This window comes from Nyctereutes procyonoides, unplaced genomic scaffold (genome assembly GCF_905146905.1).
Source record: "Nyctereutes procyonoides isolate TBG_1078 unplaced genomic scaffold, NYPRO_anot_genome, whole genome shotgun sequence".
NCBI classification, from domain to species: domain Eukaryota; kingdom Metazoa; phylum Chordata; class Mammalia; order Carnivora; family Canidae; genus Nyctereutes; species Nyctereutes procyonoides.
In genome coordinates, this window is record NW_026575122.1 from 15,294,888 (window position 1) to 15,314,807 (window position 19,920).

General features: G+C 34.2%; 1 protein-coding gene and 1 pseudogene across 7 annotated transcripts in view; both read left to right on the forward strand.

Annotated features, from left to right (window-relative positions):
* The window catches only part of LRBA (LPS responsive beige-like anchor protein), a 732,259-nt gene that overhangs the window by 91,316 nt on the left and 621,023 nt on the right, over positions 1 to 19,920 (forward strand). For all 7 annotated transcript variants that reach the window (XM_055336397.1, XM_055336401.1, XM_055336402.1 and 4 more), the window contains exons 6-9: positions 4,663 to 4,784; positions 4,866 to 4,992; positions 5,671 to 5,790; positions 7,642 to 7,788. In XM_055336397.1, the coding sequence (XP_055192372.1) occupies positions 4,663 to 4,784; positions 4,866 to 4,992; positions 5,671 to 5,790; positions 7,642 to 7,788 (516 nt within the window). The remainder of the gene's footprint in view (positions 1 to 4,662; positions 4,785 to 4,865; positions 4,993 to 5,670; positions 5,791 to 7,641; positions 7,789 to 19,920) is intronic.
* Positions 12,918 to 13,271, forward strand: LOC129516876 (60S ribosomal protein L34-like; annotated as a pseudogene).

The window sequence follows — 19,920 nt, forward strand, 5'->3', positions numbered from 1 at the left end:
TATTTGTGATGAATGTCTCTGTCTTGGCATTTTATCTAAGTCTCTGCCTTCTTATGTTAGAAAAGCCCATTATAAAAAAAAAAAAAGCCCATTATGTTTCTTGCTTTTGAGAGTAATGGCTTTATGAAGAAGAAATCATATAGCGTCCAGGGCCTGGTGCTTCAGGTAGTGTCTCTGGTGTGTGCTGTGTGCATTCTGCTGTTGTGTTATGGCTGCTTTGTGCAGAGACTTTCCTTGCCTGAAGTGGCAGTGTTTTGTCCTTGGTCAGAATGTGGCGAGTTTTAACCAGTTGTGTTCTGGTTGACTGTTAAATGAGACCTGATGGTACTTTCACTAGAACTAAAGTCCTGCAGAATTCTCTGGTTGGAAGATGTGGTGTGGGCAGAGGTTTCTGCTGTTCCTTTGGGGGAAGTGGCCTGCCTTGCTGGGACTGAGGCCTGCTTGACCAAGAAGAGCAGTACCGCCAAAGCCATGGACTTAACTTAGTAAAGCAGGTTAGGCAGCTAGTGTCTGGGCTGCTTCCCTCAAGTGGCTCTGTGTTTATGCGGAGGGGTGAGGGAGGGAAATGGCACCACTAGCTCCTTTGTTCCTGCAGAGGTGTTTCTGTGCACACTGCTATCAAGGAAGCACTCTGAGAAGAGTGAATAATCTCCCCACTGTGTATACTAGGGTTTTTTCAGATTGCTGTGTCCACACTGTCCACCTCCAGGGTTTTGCCTGCTTTTTTCTGGGAGCAGTGCAGTACCCTCTGGACTCTATCCCAGCAAGGCAGCTGACTTTTAAAACTTCAGAGATGTGGTGTTGGACTGGGGGGGCCTGGACTGGTTTTCTGTGGGAGGGTCTCACTGCCATGCTGGGACTGAGGCAAGTTTGACAGGGCAGTCGTGCCAGGGTGCAGAGGTATGGGATTTGGTATAAGCAAGTCAGGCAGCTGGTGTTGGTGCTGAGCTGCTTTCTGCAGGTGGCTCTGTGTGTACACTGAGAGACAGGGGAGGGAAATGGTGCCAGCCAGTTTCTTTTTTCTGGAGAGGCATCTCCTTGAATACCACCTTTCAGAGATAAACTCCACTAATCTCTCCCCAGTGTGCCACAGGTGCTCCTCAGATCACTCTATCCTTGCCCTCTGCCTGGGGTTGTTAGTCTGTCTTCTCTCTAGGAGTAGGGCAGCACCCTTAGGGCTCTATCCCAGCCAAGCCCACTGACCTTTAAAACTCCAGTTTTCAAGTCCTGCTGGTTGCCAGAACTCATGAAAAATCAGTCCCTCACGTTTTTCTAGCTTGTGTCTTTGGGGGGAAATGTTCTCCTTTTGTGTTCCCTTTGTGCTCTTCTCTCTTGTATTTCTCTGCGACCATGGCTCCCTCCTCTCTGCAGCACCTGTGATCCATTTATCCTCTAAACCACATCTCTTCACTTCCTGCCTTCCTTGATGTGGCCTCTTCTCTCCCTTACGTTGTAGAGATTGTTCTGTCAGTCTTCGGGTTGATTTCTGGAGTATTTAGAATGATTTGATAATTACCTATCTGTGTTCCTGGGACAAGATGAGCCTAGGGTCCTCCTACTCTTCTGCCATCTTCTCTCTATTCCTTGCATATTTTAATTGTATTGTTTATATTTCTCTGAGATCATAATGTATCTATTCCACTTACTTGCATTTATCTTGGAAGTGGGATAGTTCAGCTAAACAGCTTTTGTAACTTTTAGAGAATAGGTGTTTTAAATATATTCAGTGACTCATTTCTTTCCTTAGATATAGCTTTTAAAGAGAAATTAAAGTATTCATGGATAAATTATTTTTATAAAGCTTTTGCATATTCTTTTTTTTTTTCTTTTTTAGAGAGAGCAAGCACATGCTTGCATGAACTGGGGGAGGGTTAGAGGGAGAGAGAGACAGAGAATCTTATTTTTTTTTAGAATTTTAAAAAGTTTTATTTTTATTTATTTTTGTATATTTTATTATTGGAGTTTGATTTGCCAACATAGAGTATAACATCAGTGCTCATCCCATCAAATGCCCCACTCAGTGCCCGTCATCCAGTCACCCCATTCCCTCCTCCCTCCTCCCCTCCCACCTCCCCTCCCACTACCCCTTGTTTGTTTCCCAGAGTTAGGTGTCTCTCATGTTCAGAGACAGAGAATCTTAAGCATGCTCTACGCTCAGCATGGAGCCCAACATAAGTCCTGATTTTAAAATCCTGAGATCATGATCTGAGCTTAAATCAAGAGTCAGATGCTTAATCTGAGCCACTCTGGCATTGCAGCTTTTCCATTTTCTATTCTCATTTTTTGGTGAGTGAGAGCATATATACACATTGATATATGTATTCTATTTTATTTTTTTGAAGTAACCTCTATGCCCAACTTGGGACTTGAACTCACAACCCTGAGATCAAGAGTCACATGCTCCACCACTGAACCAGGCAGGTGCCCCCTATTATTTACTTAATGCAACATTTGCGTTTAATTGGCCTCTTGAGTTGTCAGTAGTGTTATTGCATAAATTTGGCTCTAGGATGTTTTTCATGTTTTATGGAATATTTTATAAAGGAATATATGTATGTTACAGTATATGTAGATAAGTGCATATGTAAATTATAACAGTTTAAAAATATGTGTAGTATGATTTTTTAAATAGTTTTATTATAATCTACATATGATATCAGTCACTTGTACAGGGGATAATTGAATGGTTTATGGTGTTTACAGAGTTGTACAACCACCATCACAATCAAATTTAGAACATTTTCATATTTCCCAAAAGAAACTCTGTTCTTTTTAGTCCATTTCCTCCTCAGACTCCCAGACCTAAGCAACCACTACTTTAAATTTGTGGATTTCTCTATTCTGGGTAATTCAGACAGATGGAGTCATAGAGTATCTGGCCTTTGGTGATTGGCTTTTTTCATTTAGCATACTAATTTTGAGGCCTATCCATGTTTTAGCATGAATCACTGCTTCATTCTTTTTTCTGACTTACTAATACTCAAATGTAAAATATCTACCTTTTGTTTAATCCGTCATTACTTAGTGGATATTAGAGTTGATTCCACTTTTTGTGCTATTATAAATAAAACTGCTTGGGCTTTTGCATACAGGTTTCTTTGTGGACATGTTTTCATTTCTCTTGTTTCATTTCTCTACCTAGGAGTAGAATTGCTGGGTCATATTGTCTATGTTTAAACATTTGAGGAACTTGCAGATTGTTTTCCAAAGTGACTATCATTTATTTTATGGTCCGACTGCAGTTTATGAGGGTTGCAATTTCTTTATATATTTGCCAATACTTTTTAATGTCTGTCTTTTTCATTACAGCCATCCTGGTGGATGTCAAGTAGTATCTATCTGTGGTTTTGATGTGCATTTCCTTAGTGACTGGTGATGGATGATGAGCCTCTTTTCATTTCTGTATTGACCATTTGCATATCTTCTTTGGAGACATGTCTATTCATGTTTTTTTTCCATTTTTAAATTGTGTTTGTCTTTCTGTTATTGAATTGTAAGAGTTCTTTATATATTCAGTGTACAAGTTCCTTATCAGATGTGTGATTTGGAAATACGTACTTTTGTTCTTTTGGCTGTCTTTTAACTTTTTTCATGATTTGTTTTAAAGCACAAACCTTTTTTAATTTTAATGAAGTCCAGTTGATATATTTTCTCTTTGGTTGCTTGTGCTTTTGGTGGCCTAATAAACAAGTGTTTGCTTAGCCCAGGGTCACAAAGATTTACTCCAATTTTTTTCTTACAAGAGTTTTATTGTTTTAACTTTTATATTTAGATCTGTGATCTATTTGTGGTTATTTTTCATATATAATGTAAGGAAGTAGTCAACTTTATACTTTTTCTTGTAGATACCCTGTGATCCCAGCACATTTGTTGAAAAAACTGTAACTTCCGCATTGAATTGTCTTGACATTCTTGTTGAAGATCAGTTGAACACAAATATAAGGGTTTATTTCTGGACTCTCAATTGTAGTCCATTGATCTGTATTTCTTTTTTATGCCGGTATCACACAGTCTTCATTATAGGAGCTTCATGGAGTAGGTTTTTAATTTGACAGTATGAGTATCCAACTTTGTTTTTTTGCTATTTTGGGTCCCTTATGTACTTTTAAGTTAAATTTTATTTTAAAATCTGTAATTTTAAATAAAATTATAATCTTTTCAATAAAATTTTAAACCAGGTGGTAAAGTCATCTGTATAGTGCTTTGAATATAATTTTAAAATGTCATAAACTTTCCAGCTTTATATTTGCTAATAAAAATCACATTCTAAGCTTTTTTCCTTAACTTTTTCTTTTCCTTTCTTGTCTTTCTCTATTCTAATACCTTAACATCTAAGCAACAAATTTCCGATGATATCATTACCTATTTCTTTTAATTAGAATACTTTTGAATCTTTTTTTCATTGTAAGAAATTAAGCAAATAAAATTTGTGTATCTAGCAGGTAACATGGAATGTTTTTATCATTTAAAGTAATATTATTATGTATTTTGGAAAATTTAGAAGTTATTTAAAGTCTTGGATAAAGAGACTTTTAGATATTTTAATCAGAGTATGGAATGACCTGTGGTAGAAATATATGCAGTATTTTAAAGTCTTATTTTCTTTACTTCAGTAGTAAAGTTTTTCATGTGAATCAATAACTCAAAAGTTTTTTCCTTTAGGCCATTGCATTACCTCCTATAGCCAAATGGCCATACCAGAATGGTTTTACATTTCATACCTGGCTAAGAATGGATCCTGTAAATAACATCAATGTGGATAAGGATAAACCGTATTTATATTGGTATGTATTTTTGTAACTTAGTGTTATTTTCTTTGAAAATGTGAGAATATTTAGAGGTATAATGAAAATTATTCTTTGTAGTTTCAGAACGAGCAAAGGTCTTGGTTACTCTGCTCACTTTGTTGGGGGCTGTTTGATTATAACATCAATAAAGTCAAAAGGAAAAGGCTTTCAACACTGTGTGAAATTTGATTTTAAACCACAAAAGGTATGTGTTCTTTTTGACTCAATTAAATTAACAAGCTCTGCTGGCCTTGAAAATGCTTTGTTTTAATATTAATGACGTAATGTGGTAGAACACAGCTCTGTTTATTGTTTCAGAAAATGAAGTAAATAAGTATACTTTATTTATATGAAGTATATATAAATCACTGGACAATTTTTAACATCCTTGATTTGGATAATAATACGAGTGATTCGTTGTTATTCATAGAGTTTAAAAGAAATACAAGAGCAAAGTTTCAATGGCAGTTACTTTAGTCGTAGTAATAGGTGTTTTCTTTTGTGCCTTAAAATTTAGAGATTAATGAATGGTGTATATACATATGGATAAGTAGATAAAACAAATGTAGCAAAATGTTGACAATTGTGGTATCTAGATGGTGGAAAAGAAGGTATTTGTACTGAACTTCCAACTTTATTGGGATATATTTGAAAATTCATAATAAAATGTTGGAAAGGTAATTTCACAATAGGTTTTTATCTATTGAGAGTTCCCTTGATTAACTATTGTTCCAAAGGTTGAATATTGGATTTAATAAAGGTAGTCTTATTTTATTTTTAGATTTAATTGTAATTTATAATATAAGTTTTACTTGTTATTATCAGTGTGGTTGAGTTATTGCAAGAATCCTAATCTTTCTTTTTCCAAACTTTCCTTATTCAGTGGTATATGGTAACTATAGTGCACATTTATAACCGATGGAAGAACAGTGAGCTTCGTTGTTACGTGAATGGTGAACTAGCTTCCTATGGAGAGATAACATGGTTTGTGAACACCAGTGATGTAAGTAATTTGAAAAAAAATATTTTAAAAGCATGAACTTTTAAAATAAAAATATACACTGGGTATAAATTTTAAAATACCACAATGGCAGAGTTTTATAATGATAGTTTGGCCAGCATGTTAATGTATTTATAGAGTAGAACTGTGTTCATGTATCACATAAGATGTTACTCAGTCCTTGTTAAAAATTATTCTGGATAGGGTAGAGATGAGGATTTATAAGTAATAATGGATATATATTGAAGGTGTATTATTGGTTCATTTAGCAAATTAGAGCTGGGAGCTCTACAGCAGAATTCTGATCATTTTTAGTCATGAGTTAGATGATGCGTGCTTATAAATTTTGCAAATCATTGCAGTCATAGATAACTGTTACAATATTTTCAGGATTGAAGAGATCCGTATGTATTAAATTTACAGTTTAAATAGGAATTAAATTAAAAAGTTCTCTTTTCCTACCCATGGCATTTTTGAATAGAAAACTTGAACAATATAGATCAGGAAAATGATTGCAAACCATTCCACCCATTCACCATTAACTTCATTTTTTATATCCTATGCTACACATATTTATGTATTATGTAATGATAATCTTAAGAGTTCAGGTTATTGTAACAGACAGACTTTGAAATCCAGTTCTATCACTTATAGACTATATGACCTTGCTTAATCTATTAGGCATAAGTTTTCTCCACATGAAAATAGGTGTAAAGTAGTACCTGTCTCAGAAGGTTAATGTGTTAATTGAATGAGATACTGTTCACAAGTCTATTAGCACAGTGACTTATTGAGAGTAAGTGCTCAGTAAATGTTAGCTCTCATTTTTTTTTAACACAAGAATGGAATCAGATATATTTATTGTTTCTTAACCTGTTTTTTTCTTATGTTCATCTTCATTGAGTACAATCCAGGCATTATAATAAATAGCTTTATTTTCTAAAAGTACCAGTCTTGCAAGATAAGTACTATAATAACCTCCATTTTACAAGTAAGGAGACTGTAGTACAGAGAGATTAAGTAACTTGCCAAAATCAGCAGCATGTGAAGCAGTGATTTGACTTAGGTGGCTTATCATCAGAACCCAAATGCAAACAACTTTTCTTCACTTTCTAATGTCAATATATATATTTTTTTCAACATTCTTTCTAATAATGGCTTTGTCACATAAAAGGATACTTTCAAAGAGGTGTGAAGAACTTTATTTTAGTCCCTCTTTGTTGTATAGATGGGTCTTTAAAATGTGGTTTGCAACCTACATGTTGAGAATTTTTTTTTAACGTTAGAAGAAAAACATACCCCTGCTTTTCTAGATTTACAAATTTCTTTTGAGAGATTGTCTCTACTCCAAGACCTCACCTGTTATCTATAGCTTGATATCTGCAAAAATCTTTTACGATTTTAACTTTTCACCAAACTTACAGAGCCCTGTTGGCAGTTACTTCTCCATTCATGTAAGCTCCATCCATATTAAGGCAGATTGATTGTGTCCTAAACTTAACTCATGATTTTCCTTCTTGTAACAAAGACTGCTTCTTTGGTTGCCCAAGTACGAACCTTCAGAGTCTATAATGATTTCTCTGACTCTCATTTCCTACATCCACTTTGTCATCAAGTTTTATTTATCGTACTCTGGAAAACTTAAATCTCTTTTTCTGTGATGTCTTTCCTGATTTCCATAGAAGGTAACAGTGAATGAATGAAGTGAAATGCTGAATGAATTATTTTAATCTAGTCAGGTTAGTTTAAAATGGACAAAACATTTATACTAAAATATTTAAGCAATATAGGTTGTTTTTTCTAGAGGAGATAGTTTTTTTTTTTTTCTCTAATAAAATCTGTTTTCTTTTGCAGACCTTTGACAAATGTTTCCTTGGCTCGTCAGAAACTGCAGATGCTAATAGAGTGTTTTGTGGTCAGATGACTGCAGTTTACCTTTTCAGTGAAGCTCTTAATGCCGCTCAGATTTTTGCTATTTATCAGTTGGGCCTGGGATATAAGGTACTTTACTTGCTGTTCACTGTTTAGTGTTAGTTGAGCTTTATTTGAAGGTAGGTGATGCATGGGGTAACCTACCTTGGGTTACAGAACTGAATGTCCAGGTAATCAGAATTACCACAGGGAAGTCACAGGAATCTGAAGGTTACTTTAAATTTTTAAGAGAAACACAGGTATACTTGCCATATGTGGGGCACTGTGCAAGCTACTAGCTCAGGTTTCAGCTTTAGTTCATGTTGCATTTCTTTTGATGATGTCTATGCAACTAAATTTTCAACAGTTACTTGATAAAAAACAAGTACCATGTGGAAATTAATGTGGAGCAGGAAATGATGATGATGGTGTGTGAAAATCCACTTCCAAATTTGAGAATTTATGCAGTGCCCAGGATGCATAAAAAGGATTAATAATTTTGCTAGTAGAATAATGAAGGAAACATTATTTTTTTCTTTTGATTTGTGCCTTAATTTTTTCAAATGATTATTAAATTATTAAAATACAGAGTTGTGTGAACCAAACTACTTAATGTTTATTTTGATCTAGAGCACATAAACAATTACTGAAATGCTAAGACTGTCTTGAACTAAGAAAGTTTGGAAACCTATGGGTTAAGCCATTATTAGTCTAGTTTGGTTTCAGTTAGTCTGCTATGTTCCTTTGAAAACAAAATAAGTTTTATTGATTTGATTTACATATACCATTACAGTCAGTGAAGTATACAGTTTTAAATTCATTTTAACAAAAGTATAACTGTCACAACAATCAAGAAATAGAATATTTCTCCTCCTGGAAAAGGTTCAATTGTGCTTCATCTATCAATTTCTTCCACTTTTCTAACCCTACTGCATTCCTGTTGAGAGAAACCACTAGTCTATCACTTGATATCACTTTCTTTGTATTGCTGAGTAGTATTCCATTGTATGAATATAACACAATTTTAAAATCCATTCTTTTATTGATAGACATTAGGGTTTCCAGTTTTTGGCTTCTATGAATAAAATAAGAATATTGGTGTATGAGTCTTTGTGCTGACACATTTTTATTTCATAAATATTTAAGAGTGGAATTACTAAGTTATATGATAGCTGAAATTGTCGAGCCTTTTTCTGAGGTAGTTGTACAATTTTACATTTCTCCAAGCAGCATATGAAATTTATACTTGCTCCACATCCTAAACATCTTGTATTGCTGGTCCTTTTTCTTTTTTCTTGTAAGATTTTATTTATTTGAGAGAGAGAAACAGAGAGAGATCACAAGCAGGAGGAAGGGGTAAAGGGAGAAGCAGACTCCTGCTGAGCAGGGAACCTGATGCAGGACTCAATCCTAGGACTGTGGCGTCATGACCTGAGCTGAAGGCAGATGCTTAACTGACTGAGCCACTCAGGCTCCCAGATCTTTTTAATATTAGATGTTTCAGCAAGTACGTAGCAGTGTCTCATTTTGGTTTTAATTTGCATAATTGTAATGACTAGAGATTTCAAGCATATTTCTTTCTTTCTTTCTTTCCTTTCTTTCTTTCTTTCTTTCTTTCTTTCTTTCTTTCTTTCTTTCTTTCTTTTCTTTCTTTCCTTCCTTCCTTCCTTCCTTCCTTCCTTCCTTCCTTCCTTCCTTCCTTCCTTCCTTCCTCCTTTCCTTTCCTTTCCTTTCCTTTCTCCTTTCCTTTCCTTTCCTTTCCTTTCCTTTCCCTTTCCCTTTCCCTTTCCTTTTTCCTTTTTTCCCTTTTTCCTTTTTCCCTTTTTCCCTTTTTCCCTTTCCCTTCCCTTTCCCTTTCCTTTCCCTTTCCCTTTCCCTTTCCCTTTCCCTTTCCTTTCCCTTTCCCTTTCCTTTCCCTTTCCCTTTCCTTTCCCTTTCCTTTCCCTTTCCTTTCCCTTTTTCCCTTTTTCCTTTTTCCCTTTCCCTTTTTCCCTTTCCCTTTTTCCCTTTTCCCTCCTCCCCTCCCCTCCCCTCCCCTCCCCTCCCCTCTCCTCTCCTCTCCTCTCCTCTCCTCTCCTCTCTCCTTTTTTCCAAGCATCTTTTCATTGCCTCTGGTCATTTGTGAATCTTCCTTTGTGAAGTGTATTCATGTCTTTTGCATATTTTTGTTTTTTTATTGTTGAGTTTTGAGATTGCTCTATATATTCTGAATATGACACTCTTATCAGATGTATGAGTTACAAATGTTTCTCCCCTGGTCTATTTTTAAGTAATCTCTACATCCAACGGGAGGCCCAAACTACAACTCTGAGATCAAGAGTCGCATGCTCCATCAACTGAGCCAGTCAGGTGTCCTGCCCTTCTGTTTTTTTAATGTGGCTTTTGAAGAATGGATTGATTTAATTTTTATGATTCTAGTTTATTAACTCTTGATTATTGTCATGATTTTTGTGTCCTAAGTAATCCTTACTTATTCCAAGGTTGGGAAAATTTCTCCTGTTTTCTTCTCTTAATAGTTTCAGCATTTATATTTAGGCTTATCCATTTTAAGTTAATTTTTATGTATGGTATGAGATCAGGGTCAAGATTCATTTTTTTTTCCCATATGGAGACTCTGGTGTTCCAGTATTAATTTTTTGTCAAGAATATTCTTTCTCCATTACCTTACCTTGGCATCTCTGAGGCTGTATTGTGTTTCAATGACTTATATGTCTTTCTTACACCAAAATTGTATGTACTGTCTTGATTATTGTTAGTTTCATAGTAAGTCTTTAAAACAAAGTCTAAAACTCTCAACTGTATTCTTTTTCAAATTGTTTGGCTTTTCTAAGCCCTTTGCATTTCCAGATATCTTTTAGAACCCACTTAATCATTTTCTACAAAAATTCTACTGGGATTTTAGTTGGTGTTGAATATATAGATCAGTGAGGGATGAATTGGGCATCCTACTGATAATGATTTTTCCAGTCTGTGAACCTGATGTATCTCTCGATTTAGTTAGGTTTTTAAAAAATTCTCCTGGTACTTTTTTTTTAGTTTTCATTGTGTAGGTCATATATACATTTTGTTAAATGTATTCTTAGGTATTTTCATATTTTTAGAGTAATAAGTTGTATTTAAAAATCTCAGTTTCTAAATATTTGTTTCTAGTACATAGAAACATAGTTGAATTTTGTTTATTGACCTTGCTAAATTTACTTATTAGTTTTACTAGCTTTTTTTTAATGATTGTTGTTCCTGGATTTCCTATACAATATGTTCATATAGACTGTAAATTTAACTTCATTTCCAGTCTGTATGCCTCTTACCTTTTTTTGCATTATTGTACTGGGTGAGAGTAGATATTTTTGCCTTGTTTCTGATTTTAGGGGTAAAGCAATCATATATATTTTATAGATGCCTTTTATCAAGTTGAACAATTTCTATTTCTGGTTTCCTGAGAATTACCATTAGATGGATGTTGAATTTTATAAAATGAGTTTAGCTTTTTTATCAAGTCTGACAGTCTTTCCTTTTAATTGGAGTGTTTACATAATTTATAATCAGTGTAAGTTTAGATACTATGTGTCTTAAATCTGCTGTCTTGTGATTTGTGCTGTATTTCCCTCATCTGTTCTTTGATTCTTCTGTTTTGTCCTGCTTTGATTTGAATTAACTGCGTATTATTTAATGTTTCATTTTATTTCTATTATTGGTTTATTTTTCTTATTATTTTAAAAGATTTTATTGATTTGAGAGAGAGAGAGAGAGAGAGAGTGTGTGTGTGTGTGTGTGTGTGTGTGTGTACACAAGCGGAGGTGAGAGGGGTGCTTGAGAGAGAGGGAGAAGCAGGCTCCCCATTGATCAGGGACCCAAAGGGGGGCTTAATCCCAGGACCCTGGATCATGACCTGAGCTGAAGGCAGTCTCTTAACCAACTGTGCCACCCAGGTGCACCTGATTTTTATTATTATTTATTATTATTTTAAAGATTTTATTTATTCATGAGAGACAGAGAGAGAGAGAGAGAGAGAGAGAGAAGAGAGAAAGAGAGAGACACACAGGCAGAGGGAGAAGCAGTCTCTATGCAGGGAGCCAGACGGTGGGATTCGATCCTGGGTCTCCAGGAGCAGGCCCTAAGCTGAAGGCGGCGCTAAACCGCTGAGCTACCCAGGCTGCCCTGATTTATTATTTTTTAAAAATAACTTATTATAGTCTACCAACAAATGGTATTATATAGTATAAGCATCTTCCTGCATAATCCTGCAATTTCTCGTCCTTTATTTTGTTAATTTAAGTTTTATTTCTTCATGTACTATATAGTTCCTGTGGTACATTTTTTTTAGTTATTTACTTTCATTTTATATTTTAAAAACAATAGGAATGATCAAGATCATGTTTTTTGTATTTACCTCTTTATTACCATTCCTAGAGCACATCACTTTGTGTAGATTCATGTTTCTATCTTATATCATTTTTTTTTCCATTTGAAAAATATTTCTTGTAATGAAAATTTACTGTTAATGACTTTTTTCAGCTTTTTTTTGAGGAAGTGTTAGTTTGGCTTTCATTTTTGAAAAATAGTCTCAGTAATTATAGGTGATTCTAAGGTGATAGTTTTCTTTTTTTTTTGTTTTTCACAGTTCTCTTATTAACTGATTTGCATGGTTTCTGATAAAAAGTGTATTTTACTACTTCTTCTGTATGTAATATATCTATTTTGTTGGTTTTAAGATTTTCTTTTTATCACTGGTTTTCAGAAATTGAATATGGTGAATGTTGGTATTTTTGTATATGTGTGTACTAAGCCTGCTTCAGAATGCTTGACTTACTGGATCTCTGGGTTTAGATTTTTGGTCATATTTGAAAAGTTTTTAGTCATTATTTTTTCAAATATATTTTTTATTTTTTTCTCTTTCTGTGATTCATATTACATTTATTTTAGACTCAGATATGAGCAAACAGGTCATTGTGACTATTGTTGCCTAATTTATAAAAGATGTTTTATTTTGGATTGTTTTCATTGCAGTATTATTATGTCCACTAATCCTTTGTTATCAAATCTGATCAGCCATTAATTCTATCAGGTGAATATTTGATTTCACATAATTTCTGTATTTTTCTCTCTGTAAGTTTTGATCTTTTCTTTATCATGTATCTTTCCCTACAGTGTTTGTCTTTTAAAAATATACTTGAACATCCTTTTTCCTCTTCTAGGCATGGTGTTTCTAGGCATTCAGAATGGTCCAGAATTTGACATATCATTGTAGGCTGTCCTACAATACAGCCTCTAACAAAACTAGGGTGTCCTGAATCCCTGGAAGTAGAGTTATTTACCTTTATACCAAGAAGGTTGGGAAAGCACCAAAATCCTCATGTGGTGTATGCCCAGGCTGACTTTGAGGAGTTTGTGCTGGGAGACCTAAAATTTTTATGAGGTTGTCTAGTATTAAAAAGCCTATCAGGAGGGCCTGTGGTGGTTCCATGTGTACTACGTATGTTTGTGATAGGATAAAGTGTGCTTTCCTTATTGAAGAGTAGAGAATTGTTGTTAAAGTATTGAAGGTACAAGCACAGAGTCAGAAAGCTAAATAAAAAAGTGAAACTTTTTTGAGTAATAAAAAAATCAAAAGGCTTAAAAAAATAAAAATATACTTGACTATCATTATAATGGCTGCTTAATATATTTTTCTTCTGCTTTTATCATTTATATTTCTGAGTCTATTTTTGTGCATTGATTTTTCCTGGTTCTTTCATGCTTCTTGGTTTAATAATTGGATAGTCGACCTTATGCTTTTTACCATCTAGGTGTATGATTTTGTTGATTTTCCTTAAAGAGCATTGTGCTTTGTTCTGGTAGTTAATAGTTACTTTCATCTAAGTTTTTTTCTTTGAAGTTTGTTTTAAAGCTTCGTCAGTAAATAGCCTTTACTCTGAATGATTTTTCAAATAGAAGCTTTACTGAGATATAATTCATAGTATACCATTCATCCATTTAATATGTACAATTCAGTGATTTTAGGTATATTAACAAAATTGTGCCACTATTACCACCCTCTAATGTTAAATTTTATTTGTCCCAAAAAGAAATTATATACTCAGCAGTAGTCACTCCTCATTTTCTATCCTTCCCAGTCCCTGGCAACCTGTAATTTACTGTCTCTGTGGATTTGTCTGTTTGGGGGACAGTTCATATAAATGAAATCATACAGTATGTGATCTTTTGTGATTGACTTTTTTTCACTTAGCATAATGTTTGTAAGGTCCATCCATGGTGTAGTATGCATCCATAATGCATTACTTTTTATTACTAAATATTTTATTGTATGGATATATACATTTTTATTCATTCATTAATGATCATTGGGCTGTTTCCACTTCTGGCTATTATGAATAATGTTATTATGAACCCTCACGTAGAAGTTTTCATGTGAACATATATTTTCATTTTTTTTTTGGGTTTATATCCAGAGTGGACTTGTTGGGTAATATGGTATCTAACCATCTGAGAAGCTTCCAGATTGTTTCAAAGTGACTGTATCATTGTACACTTGCATAGCATTATATCAGGATTCTGATTTCTCCCTATCTTTTCCATCATGTATTATCGTACTTTTTGACTATAGCCATTATTGTGGGTGTGAAATGGTGTTTTATTGTCCTTTGATTTGCATTTCCCCTGTAACATGATGTTGAGCCTCTTTTCATGTGTTTTGATGTATTCTTTTTTGGAGAAATGTTTATTCACATACTTTGCTCTTTTAAAGAGTGGGCTATCTTTTTGTTGAGTTTAAAGAGTCATTAAAATATTTAATTGCGGGCAGCCCAGGTGGCTTAGCGGTTTAGCGCCGCCTTCAGCCCAGGGCCTGATCCTGGAGACCCGGGATCGAGTCCCACGTCAGGCTCCTGCATGGAGCCTGCTTCTCCCTCTGCCTGTGTCTCTGCCTTTCTCTGTCTGTGTGTCTCTCATGAATAAATAAATAAAATCTTTAAAATAATTTAATTGCAGTGAAATACACATAAAATTTATCACTTAGTCATTTTTAAGTGTATAGTGCAGTAGTATTAGGTATGTTCATGTTGTTGTGTAATCTGTCTGCAGACCTCTTTTCATTCTGCAGAACAAACTGTATACCCATTGAACAACAACTTTCCATTCTTCCTCCCCTCAGGCTCAGCTTTAAGAGTTTTATTTTATTTTTTTATTTTTAAAGATTTTATTTATTTATTCATGAGAGACACACACAGAGAGAGAGAGAGAGAGAGAGAGAGAGAGAGAGAGACAGGCAGTGAGAGAAGCAGGCTCCATGCCGGGAGCCTGATGTGGGACTCGATCCTGGGTCTCCAGGATCACACCCTGGGCCGAAGGCAGGCGCTAAACCACTGAGCCACCTGGGGATCCCAGCTTTAAGAGTTTTAAAATTATATTCTAAATTCAGTTTCATTGTCAGATATGTGATTTCCAAATATTTTTGCAAAGTGACAAGCCACTTTCTTGATGCTTTCCTTTGAAGAAAAAAATTAAGTTTAATGAAATCCCTTTTGTCTCTGTTTTCTATTATTTGTGCTTTATACCTCAGAAGATATTTCATAATCAATTTCATGAAGATTTACCCTTTTGTTTTCCTATAAATGTGTTATAGTTTTAGTTCTTAGATTTAAGTCTTTGATCGATTTTGAGTTAATTTTTATATTTGGTGCAACTTCATTTTTTAGCATTTGTATTTCCAGATTTCTCACCATCATTTGTTGAAAAGAATTTTCTTTCCCTCTTGAATTTCTTGATACTTTCATCAGAAATCAATTGACCATAAATGTAAATGTTATTTCTAGACTTTTAGTTCTATTCAGTTGTACTGTATCCTTATGCCAGTAGCACACAGTCTTGAATACTGCAGTTTTGTAATCCATTTTTCTTAGGGAGGAAATGTGAGTCCTCCAACTTTGTTTTTTTTCTTTTTTCTTTTTTTAAATTTTATTATTTATTTATTTATGATAGTCACACAGAGAGAGAGAGAGTGAGGCAGAGACACAGGCAGAGAGGGAAGCAGGCTCCATGCACCGGGAGCCCGACATGGGATTCGATCCCGGGTCTCCAGGATCGCGTCCTGGGCCAAAGGCAGGCTCCAAACCGCTGCACCACCCAGGGATCCTGAACTTTGTTTTTTTTCAAGGTTGTTTTGGCCGTTCCTGGTATCTTGTGTTTTTATATGAATTTAAAATATGCTTGTCAGCTTTTGTAAAATAAGAAGGTAGGAATTTGATAACTATTGCATTGAATCCGTATATAAATTTGGCGAGTTATTTTGTCATCTTAAGAGTATTAAGCAAATAATAAAAAATAAGCCTCAAAACAGATAAAAGCAAAAATGAACAATATTAAGTCTTCCAGTCCATGAGCATGGGTTATCTTTACATTTATTTAGGTCTGCTTTAATTTCTTTTATAGATTTCAGTCAACAAGTCTTACATATCTTTTGTTAAGTTCATTTCTAAATATTTTCTTCTTTTATGTACTATTAGTTTCTTAATTTCATTTTCAGGTTATTAATTGCTTGTCTCTATATATTTGTGTGCATGTGGTGGAGTTTGGGATTTTTTTCTATATAAGATTGTATCATTTACAAATTGTGATAGTTTTAATTCATTTTTACAGTCCAGATGCCTTTTATTTCTTTTCTTTGCCTAACAGCTCTGGCTAGAAACTGTACTATAGAGTGTTTTGAGGACATTAGGCTGTGTGAAATATACCAGTCACAGAAAAAAAAAAATACTACATGTTTCCACTCATGTAAGAGATCTAAAATAGAAAACCCATAGAAACAGCAAACAGAATGGTGGCTGCCAGGGGCTGAGGGGAGAGAGAAAGGGGGAGTTGCCAATCAGTGGGTCTAAAATTAAACTTATGCAAGGGCAGCCCGGGTGGCTCAGTGGTTTAGTGCCGCCTTCGGCCCGGGGCGTGATCCTGGAGACCCGGGATTGAGTTCCATGTCAGCCTCCCTGCATAGAGCCTGCTTCTCCCTCTGCCTGTGTCTCTGCCTCTTTCTCTCTCTGTGTCTCTCATGGATAAATTAATAAAATCTTAAAATAAATAAAATTACATTTATACAAGATGAATAGTTCTAAAGATCTTCTCTACAACATTGTGCCTATAGATAACAATACTGTTTACTATACTTAATATCTGTTAACAGGATCGCTCTCCTGTTAAGTATTCTTGCCACAATCAAAAAGAAAAAAAAAACTGGAAAAAATGTTGAAAGCAGACATCCCTGTATTTTTACTGATCTTAGGAGAAAAAGCATTCAAATTTTTACCATCAGTGTGGTTATTAGTGTTTCATAGATGTTCTTTGTTAATTTGAGGAAGTTCACTTTTATTCCTGGTTTGTTGACGGTTTTCATCATGGAGAGGTGTTGGATTTTATCATTTGTTCTTTGTGCTTCTTTTGGGATGATCATGATTTTTGGCCTTTAAATTGATTTTTCAAATGTTGGTAAGTCGATCTTGTGTTCCTGGGATAATCACACTTGGTCATAGTTTCTTTTCTTATCTAGGAAATATACTGAGGTCCAGAAGGCACTTTATTGGTCAATGTGTACAAATAACTGCTAATATTAGTATTAGTCAAAAATCTTATTGTCATCTTTGATCTGTGAATGTCTAGTCTTTTCATTTGTATGGTGATAAAACTGCACTAAAAATCATGAGAGGTGAGAGGCGCCTGGGTGGCTCTGGTTAAGCATCTGCTTTCAGCTCAGGTCATGATCCCAGGGTCCTGGGATTGAGCCCTGCCTCATCAGGCTCCCTGCTCTGCTCAGTGGAAAGTCTCCCTCTCCCTTCTTCCTCTCAACCTATCTCCCTCACCACCCCCGCCCCCCGCCCCTTGAGAGTGTGCACACTCGCTCTCAGATAAATAAATAAAACCTTAAAAAATCATGTGAGTTGAGAAATTGATGATCATAGAATCACTTCTTGCTTTATGTATTGTTGTTAAAATCTGTTGTGTAATCCATGTTTTAGAGAATTCCTCAAAGTGAAGATAGCAGGGATATGAAAAACCAGCAATCTGAACTTTTAAACAGTACAATTAAGTACTTTAAGGATTAAAAAAATATATATTTCAAAAGAAATGAAGGGTTAAATGCTTTTATATATTCTTAGTGTTTGATGAGACACCATATTGCTTTAAGTACTTAGGGTATTGTTTTTATTTTAATTAATTGTATCAAATAGTACTTATACAAGAATATTATTTCAGTAAAGTTAGCAATTCCTGAAATGTGTCAAAATTTTAGTTTTTGTTTAGATTTAGTTTAGTTAAGATTTGTTAGTGGGAGTGATTCATTCCTAAATTCCATTCAAAATAGAAAAAATGTTTCTTCTTTTTAAAAAATGTACCTACTGATATTGCAGTACTGTACTTTGAATAGTAGCAGAGACTAAATTATTCTCTTTATTGAAAAATCCTTACTCTTCCGCAAATTAACTTTTTGGACTCAAGTCAGTTAATTTCTTCAGAGTTTCTCACTTTCTGCCTTTGGAAATGGGTTATATAATCTCCCAGATCATACAGCTATATATTGTAAGTTGGTAAATAGGTTAGCTTTTGTAGGTTGCCCAAATGACATTTCCTCTTAAAATAATATATTAACTTGTTTAAAAGCATTTATTACAGTTATATTAACATTCTCATTATAATTAGCTTTCATTAAGCTAAAAAAATATCAGTGCTTAGAAATTAACAGCTTATATTTAGGAGGCAGGAATTTTAGAAAAATGATATATTTAATTAAAGCTTTTTAAATGTTTCATATAGAAGCCAGAAAGGTAAAGGCAGTCTTACCCTGTTTTATATTTTATTTTTATTTTTAAAAGATTTTATTTATTCATGACAGACACACAGAGAGAGAGAATCAGAGACACAGGCAGAGGGAGAAGCAGACTCCATGCAAGGAGCCTGACGTGGGACTTGATCCTGGGACTCCAGGGATCACACCCTGGGCTGAAGGTGGCACTAAACTGCTGAGCCACTTGGGCTGCCCTATATTTTATTTTTATAACATCATTGAAGCAGAATTCACAAGTTGAATCCAACAAGTCTTTGTTGGAAAAGACATTCTATTTAGCTTTAATTGGTTGCTGTTTTAATCAAAGAAAAAATCCTTGTCTGTGATTATTTAGAAGTATGGTTAAAAAGATAAAATAAAATACGAGCTCACTGGTAAAGGTAGATAGATAGGCAAATATAGAATCCTGTATTATTGTAATCCTGTTAGTGCATAAGTCACTTTTAATTCTGGTATAGGATTTAAAAGAAGCATAAAATATCTAAACCTATGTATGCAATATAAAAATATGTAATTTTTGATATAAGCAACATAAAGCGGTGACGGAGATGTAAATGAGTAAAGGTTTTGTATGTAATTGAACTTAAATTGTTATTGGCTTAAAATAGAGTATTATAACTAAGATGTTTTATGTAATTCCCATGGATACTACAAAAAAAATATCTATAGAACTTTACACAAGACAAAAGGAGAAAGGAATAGAAGTACCAAAAATCATTGGCACATAAAAGAATCAGTTAACAAATTACAATGAACAAAATAGCAATAGTAAGTCTTTCCCTATAACTACTTTGAATATAAAAGGATTAATCTTCCTGCTTAAATAGATTGGCTAAATGGATTTAAAAAAACATCCAACTGTATTTTGTCTACAAGAGAGGCACTGTAGATCAAGGGACATACATAGGCTGAATATGAAAGGATGGAAAAAGATGTTCATGCAAATGGTAACCAAAAGGGAGCAAGGGTGGCCATTTTTATATCAGAAAAAGTAGACTTTAAGTCAAAACTATTGCCAAGAGAGAAAAAGAAGGAAATTGTAATGATAAAAGTATCAATTCATTGGGAAGATCTAACAATTAAATATACATAACCGAATTTGGCAAATTGAATTTCAATAAAAACAAAAAAATGAATTCCTCAAAAAATTAAAAATATACATGAAGAAAACATTGACAGAATTGAAAAGTATATAGTAACACAATAATGGTAGGATATTTCAAAACCGTTTCTATAATTGATATAACAACTGGAGAGAAGAACACTAAGGAAATAGAGACCATGGACAACTATGTAGACTAGTTGAACCTAATAGATATATACAGAACACCTCACCAAAGAAGAATAGAGTACACATTCTTACCAAGCTCATATAGAGCATTCTTCAGGATAGA